Below are 7,840 nucleotides of genomic sequence, written 5' to 3' on the forward strand. Positions count from 1 at the left end.
CAAAATGGGACTCGTGTCCCGCAGCGAAAATATGGGGTGAGAGAGAGGCCCATCTGACACGGAGGGTCTTTTTTTTTCCTCTCTGTTTTTTGCCTTGAATCCCAAGGGACTTTCTTCCTCCTTGCTAGCCCTCTCCTATGCAAACCTGCCGCGGCTCCTCATCTGAGACACCCCAGCCTGGCATTTGGCCACACGAGCCACTTGCCAAGGAAAAGGATCTGCTGCCATACCCCAGATGTATGCCTTCCCTGCAGGATACGCGGAGAGCAGATGAACTACGAGGGAGTGGGACTTTATGGCTAGAAAAACAACCCCATCGAGGAGCAGATCCAGCACGAAACAAACAGCAAACCAGGTGGCAGCTGCGTGGCGGCTTCCTGCTGGGCGTGGAAGTTCAGCTCGAACGTTTCCTGTGGCATTAAGGTCTCCTTCAATGAGGGTGCTTTTGGGGGTCTCTCTTCAATGAGGGGTGCTAAGCTAAGCTCTTCCATCTCATCTGGTCACAGACTGCATTTATTTCATTCTCCCCACCACGGTACCTCTGCCCCCCCCCCCCCCTTTTTGCACTGGAATTGCCTACAGATGTGAATGTACTTCAGATGCAGCTATAAGGCTTTTTCGGGTGAGTTGTGGGGCAACTTGAGGTCAGTGTCACAAGTGATGGAAAACCCAGGGAATATTTGGAGAGTTAAACATGCCCACCCACAGCAGAGCACTGCCTTGCGTACGTGGGGTGGTATTTTCAACACCCCCCCCTGTAATTTAGGAGCCTATATCTCAGGTCCTTTTTAGCTCCTCTTCACAAGGAAAAAACACTTAAGTGCTCAAAGAAAAAGGTGTAGCAAGGGACGCTGCCTGGACAGTGGGCAAATTAAATTGGAAACGAGGCCTAAATTTTTAAACGAGAGGGTGATTTAACACTGGACCGAACTCCCAAGGGAAGTGGTGGATTCCCCGTCACCTGGGATCTTCATCTTAAGGTGAGATGTCTTTCTGGAAGAGGCTTTAGCCAAACCCAAGGCACCGAGCTCAGTTCAGGGGTAACAGGATGACCCACAATGGTGTGAGGTCAGACCAGGTCACCGAACAGGTCATCCTGGTTCCCCGAACCCTAAACCTCACCGAGTCCTTTAAAGAATGGATCAGAGACCCTACATCACTTGGCGCTTGTAAAAACATTGCCTTCGCCCCCCTACATGTCACACAACACCCAAATCTTGACGCAGGTTTGCCCTGGAGATCTCCACTTCTTCCTAGAGAAGGGTCCCATCTCTCTTTGCTCCTTTGCAACCTGAACGCTGATCCCCATCGCCCTGATTCAGATCAGAAAAAGCAAACAAAGGATCGCTGCTCTTCCTGGTACGCAGTCGCGTGTGCGCGTGACTCTTGATCACAGCATGGGCTCCCCGCCCTGTCTTCAAATGGGGTTTCATCAAGTATGGCAATGATTTAATTACGGGGACAGGGGGAGGTTTCAGATCATAATGAACTAAGAAAAAAAAACACAACTCCATCCATTTACTTACTACATCAAATTCACGTGGTAAAAACAGCCCTGCTATTTCTACCTCCCACTGGGAACGGGTTTATCAGACCCTCTCCCTAAAGCATCTTTTTGTTTTTAAGCAAAAATGACAAACCTTTGGAAACAGAGGTCCATAAATGCTGGAAAGATGCTGACAACGTTAATTATAGCTCTGTGAGCGCGACAATATAATTAAATCTCTGTGCAAAGACAACGACCGGAGCTTCCCAGGCCCGGGTGACATTTTAAAATAAAAGATCACGCCGATTCTGATGGCGGAGAGGTGAGCCGGCGTCCAGGGCCATGGCGTTGCATCGGTGCAGGACTGTAAGCAGGCAGAATTCAAGGCTAGGACTGGGGAGAAACTGCTATCCCTTCACCTTCCCCGCTCCCAAGTGCTCAGAAACGCTGGCGACATGCCCACCGTGTCAGCCCTGCCAGCATCACCCAGGCTGCAGCCAGGCAGGAGTGACACTATTATTCTTTCACTGGTTCTCCTCTGCTTAAAAAAGTTGTCAGCTCTTCCCAGATAAATTTAATTGGCCTTGCGGTCTATGTCCTTCGGTATCTGGGGACCTTGATGCTGTGATGTGTGGTGGTGTCCTGGGAGAATTGAAACAGGCCAATGATAAGGCGCTCCCGATCTCACTGTCAACAATACATGGAGTCCCTGCTGTAGGAGCTATTAGCCGCCTCTGATCTAAACCTCCAATTAAAGTGGTGATTAGGTCCAGCGAGGCATTCGCTGTCCATGAATTATTCATCTCCCTTCACACTAACAGCACCGGGGGGATTAGAATGAGAGCTGGTGAAAACAGAGGCATTTTAAACAGGGTTTTAACCATATACAAGCAAACATTTATCTTTGCAATTTTTCATCTTTGCTCCTTTCTGGGAGGGAGGCTCCCCTCTCCCCTTTGGGGAGACACAAATCCTGCGCGGCAGGAAGCTGGTGGGTGGCAAGCCTCGGCTGCCCAAGAGAGCAGCTTTTACAGCTCTCGACCCACTCCGGCAACGGTGACAGAGAAGGGGCGGCCGTGCTGGGGGGAGACCGGTGTCCTTCGAGCTGTGAGAGAGTCAGGAGCTCTGAGGCAGGAGCTTGTGAAATTGCAGATAAAAGACACATTTGGCTTTTGCTCAAAGAGGAGTCTGTTGTGCAATCCAACGGGCATCGGGCTTGCTGATGCGTGGGTGCCTGAGCAAGCAGGAGAGGGGGAAGGCTAGCTCTTTACACCTGTTTGCCAGTGGGCTAACACAGAGCATTTGGGCTGCACCCTGGAGAATAAAAATTAGCCCCCCTCTGAGCCAAAAACCCAGGTTGAAAAGGGTTTCTTTCCTTTACAGCCTCCCTTTGCTGCACTTGCGACTTGAGCTCTTGAGAGTCCAGTGCACCCCTGGACACCACAGTAAAGTGCCAGGGGTTGCCAACACCTTGCCCAATGCTGGCACTCCTGCCCCCGCTGCAGAGCTGTGCTGGGGGTCACCATTAGGAGAGGAAGAGCTATTACAACCCCATCCACTTCCTCTGCCCTGGCACCTTCCAGCATCACTTTCTCGAAGCAGGGGAAGCCGGTAGCCCTTTGTGCGACGCCAGAACAACCTTTCCCTTTCAAGCCCTTGGACAGAGCATGGAGCATAACCCAGAGGATTATGTGCCATCGAGTCTCTCCTTTTCAGGGCAGGCCGGTTGTCCTGCCTCTCCTCTATATATTCGCCCTTTCTGCTGCATATTACGGACAGGTGCGAGCCCCATCAGGTCCTGCTTTGCTTCTCTTCCTCCGGCACCCCCAGGCCCTCAGTGCTGCTCCCAGCCCGTGACGGCACGGACCCGCTGACTGTTTCACCCCCAGCACTGGATGCCGGCCTGGGAGCTCGGATCAAAAGGCCTTTTCAAAGCTTCGCCCATCTGCTTCTCACCTGGGACTTCCCAAAATAAATGAATCAAGTCTGCTCACGGCAGACCCCTTTGTAGACCTAGAGCGAATCTCTAACCAGCCCATCCCCTTCGTCGGTCCTGGACGGCGGGTCCAGAGGCATTTCCAACCCAGAGGCTGGACTGCAAGCTCTGCAGTTCCCCAGCGTCTCTCCTTGGCTCCTCTAGATAAGGAGCCGTGTTTGAGATCAATGCCTAGCTCGTCTCCGGGCCCTGGCTGCTGTTCTGCTAGGAATATGCAGTGAAGCGCAGAAAACAGGGCTAGAAGGGCTTGGTGAGGTCACTCGGCCCATCCTCCTGCCCCAAGGCAGATCAGCTCTACCTGTTCCCAGTTTGTCCGCTAGCTCGGTTTTCTGGAGTGCCAGCTGGCCAGTCCTGGAGCCTTCCCTGCCTTCAGCTATGCTAATTATTCTCTCTTGTCTCTTCTGATGTTTCCCGTAGTCTCATTTCTTTTTCATCTCTGTCCCCTGGGAAACTTCTCTCGGGTTCTGCCAGCTCTCCGAAACACGAAGGCAAGGCTCATCACTCCCTGTCCGTGTCTGTCGGAGGTCCCAGGCTGCTCCCTACCCCACAGGCTCCTCATAAGAAAGGCTCACCTGTGCATGTGGCGATATGGGGGGTATGCTCGATCTCGTCCAGACACCAGGACTGAGCTCTGGCCTGGGAAGAAAGCATGCTCTCGAGGGAAAACAAAACCCATTTGCACTACACATTCTAATCCAAAACAATCAATTTGCAGATGCTGAGCTGGGGCTCGGAAAGGCTTCGTCTCCCACACATCTTGTGGAGCCCGGGGCAACAGTTTTGATACCCTGTCATGAGAGGGCATCAAGATACATGGCAAGGTGGTAGTAACTGGGTCTCAGAGAGGGCTTTTAGCATGGGGACCAGGACTGGACACTGCATAAGGCAGGGATTCTCAACAAAGATACTGGGGTACCCAGGCTGCCTTGAAATCCTTTGAAGGGTGCTGTGAGCTGGGAGGAGATAAGCACAGGCCAAGTCCCGGACTTGCTATTCCCCTGCCTGGCCCCTCTGCAAAAAAGGTAGGTACTCTAATAAATAAGTTAATCTCTGAAACAGAGTGCTGGTCAGCTCCCAAAAGTTATGGAGGGGCGTCTTGAGTCTGCCGAGGGGCGCCTTGAGTCTAAAATGATTGAGAGCCACCAGCATAGGGAAACCACAGCAGAGAGGCTGAGCTCTGGAGCGGCTCCTCAACGCCTTGTCCTGCTCGGCAGATGGAGCGCTGCATTCCTGACTAACGGAGGCACTGGGTTGCACGTGCTATTTCCTTACCCTCATGTGGATCAGTTTCCTCTTCAAGTACAGGGAAATACAGACATCAAGGAGAGTTACAAAGACAAGCTACAAGAGGACAAAGGCTGGGAGGGAACAGAGAGGAAACAACGCACCGGGAAGCAAAGTTTGGCGGCTGACAGCCTGGCTCTGCTAGCTACCTTTGCTAGGCACCGATGCCAGGCAGAAGTAGGTCATCTGAGCTATATTTCCTTGGCATGAAAGCACTGCTAAAGCCGGCCACGCGGCACCACCGCAGAAGGCTCCATCACATCTCTTCCTAAGGGGGAGGAGGGGGAAGACCTGGTTTGATGAATGTGGCAGCTCCTCGCAGGCCTGTTTTCTAAATGCCCATGCAGGCACAGCAGGGCCCCAAGGCCGGGCAAATGAGACCGGAGCGGTGAGGGCAGAACAACCCCAGACAGGGAACACAGCCAGACGCACCAGGCGCCGCACTGCCCCGCGCGCAGGTGCTCTCCACACCTGGAGGCAGGAGGTCTGAACACTGCTTCCAGCAGCAGCTCCGAAGGTGACATCCTCTGCCATGTCTCTTGAAGTGAGGGGGATATTAGGGGCCTAAAAGTTTTCAAAGGAGCAAAAAAGGCTTGCCTCAAAAGCAGGGCAAGCAGACCTCTTGCTTCAAGTACCCAACCCTGTTCCACTTGCTGGGGTGGACTCGACTAAATCCCAGAGCTGGCTGCATCTTTAGTGGTGGGCTCAGGGGAGCAGCTCAGCTCCACGATTCGACACAAGGTGGAGCCCCTGGACCCAAGACAGTTTCCACTGCAGATCCTGGCCTGTGCTGGAGGCAGTGAAGAACCAGAACCGGCCTGTGACGGACCCTTTGCTGCGCTGGCACAAAAGCAGCGGCCAGATTCTTCCACAGACCAGCGCACGCGCAGCACAGCATATGCTGCCATCTCGATGCAGTGCACCCTCCTCCACCCCCTGCCATCAAGAAGGGATGGTGGGTTGGGGGATGCCTTTCTAATGGAGGGTACTGCAGGCAAAGTTTGCAGGCTGAGGGAGTGCTCCCAGGTTTAATGCTTCAACCCTCACTGGGGATGCAGTGCCCTTTGCACCTGTCCCCCACAGGGCCAATTCTCCCGCTTTCCAGTGCACTGCTATAGGGTAAGGGTTCACCGAGAAGGTGGATATGGAAAGGCAGGAAAACTAAGGAACACCCATACCAGCTTCCTTGCTATCATTGCGCTGCAGTACCGGAGCTCGCTGAGCCTTTGGGATCAACAAAGTGCCATGGAGAGGAGGCTGATCCAGCCTCCTGGAGAGAAAGACCCTGACCAGGCCTGGCAGCTGTCCAAGGGGATCAAAAGGAAAAACCAGGAGGGTATGCTTCAAGCAAAATCCCAGCAGGCAGGCAGGATCAGACCCTCTTTCCCAGGCTCCAGTTGATAACTGCTCCATGCTGCATCCCAAGAGGAGCTGACTTAGCTCTACCTTTTCCTTCTGTACCCGGTAAATGCACTTACCTGTACCTCTGGACAGTCCTAATATGGTTAGCAAAATACATGAGACTGTGTCCCCATCAGTGCAAACATTCACTGCAGCCGAGAGAAGTCAGTGCTGGGCTGTAGACACCGGTACTTATTTATGATATGAAATGGAGGGATAATGCGTGCTGCCAGCTCTTCTCACACAGCTCTGCAAATTCCCCATTACCCCCTTGCTTTTGTTCATACCTGACCCACAGCATCCCCTGCTATCCTAGCCCCAAGTTTCCCCACTCAGTTCTGCTGCTGCCCTCTTGGTCCCAACTGGCAGCTCCTCTACCCCAGTCCTGAATTGTGGCACCTTTGGAAGCAGTCAAATGTGCTCTGTGATCAGAAGAGCAAAGAGTGCTTAATACCAAAGCAACCTCAAAGCCGTTTCCCCCGCTAGGGAGAGGGGATTTGTACCTGGGACACGGACTCCATGTAGGGGATTAGACAGGGCCATTCCAATCTCAGTCATCCCGTATCTCTCCAGCAACGTGTGTCCTGTGATGCTCTTCCACTTCTCCAGGACAGGCACAGGCAGGGCTGCAGACCCCGAGACCATTAACCTGTGCAAGGGAACACCGCAGGAGAGGATAACTCATGGGGCCTTTGCTTCAGAGGGTGACTATTGTGCTGCAAGAATGCTGGCCACTGGATTGAAGCAAGCATGGAAACATGAGGGGCATACCCATGCCATCCTAATGTCCAACCTACCCTCCTGGCATGCTCTGCCTTCAGCTCTAGACAGAAGTGCTGAAAAGCAAAAGCATGCACACAGCAAACCTCTCCCAGCACCTCTTTGGCAGCCGTGCACAAGATCATCTTGCAAATACCTGAAATTATCCTGGCACAGGGCACGCACAAAGTCCCGGGTGTGCGGCTGGGAGAAATGCCTGTCGTAGTGCTCCATCAGCTTGGAGTAAATGGTGGGCACGGCCATGAAGACGCTGATCTGCGAACCTTTGGGGTTTAAGAACTTCTCCCAAACCTGAAGGGAGAAAGAAAAGCCACCTAAACACAAGAGGCCAGAGAGAATAGACCTCCGTGCCCACAGCGCCGCTGTTAGCCCTCTGCAGATGCCTTTAGGAGAGGGCTCATGAACCCGCACCTCCCAAACCCTTCAGATCCTGTGCCACATTCATTAGTACGACACACAGGGACACCAAGGCGATGGAGGGGAGGACTTGCTTATAGTCATGGTGTGTGGGATCTGCCATAAGCAACATCAGCACATCGGTGCAGCTAGTAGGACAGTGCTGCCCAATGCTTCGGACAGATGCACCCATAGCAAGCCTGCCACCTTGGACCCAGCCCAGTTATTCAAGCAATTTTGGACCCCCAACACCATCTATCAGCATGAGCCCAGACTCTCTTTCCTTAACAGGGAATTGCACAGCTGTCTCCCTGGCAGTCAGCCCGTGTGGGATGACACCCAGAAACAACATGCTTGTGACTTGGGTGTGGCGGATGGTCTCCTTGAGCAGATGCAGTCCTGGGCAAGCCCTGCAAAGCCACCAGCTTTTCAGTGCCCACAGGTCCCCTTCACGAGAGGAAACAGCCTACTGACCACTACAACGCAGATGCCTGAAC

At 53.2% G+C, this 7,840-nt stretch overlaps 1 protein-coding gene across 1 annotated transcript in view; it reads right to left on the bottom strand.

The window, feature by feature from the left end:
* Nucleotides 1-7,840, bottom strand: part of ACSF3 (acyl-CoA synthetase family member 3) — a 112,554-nt gene that overhangs the window by 86,803 nt on the left and 17,911 nt on the right. Inside the window, 2 exon segments of the mRNA XM_019505384.1 lie at nt 6,671-6,816; nt 7,084-7,238. Of these exon segments, the coding sequence (XP_019360929.1) occupies nt 6,671-6,816; nt 7,084-7,238 (301 nt within the window).

The sequence above is a fragment of the Gavialis gangeticus genome, unplaced genomic scaffold, assembly GCF_001723915.1.
Source record: "Gavialis gangeticus isolate Ggan-Ray unplaced genomic scaffold, GavGan_comp1, whole genome shotgun sequence".
Lineage (NCBI taxonomy): Eukaryota > Metazoa > Chordata > Crocodylia > Gavialidae > Gavialis > Gavialis gangeticus.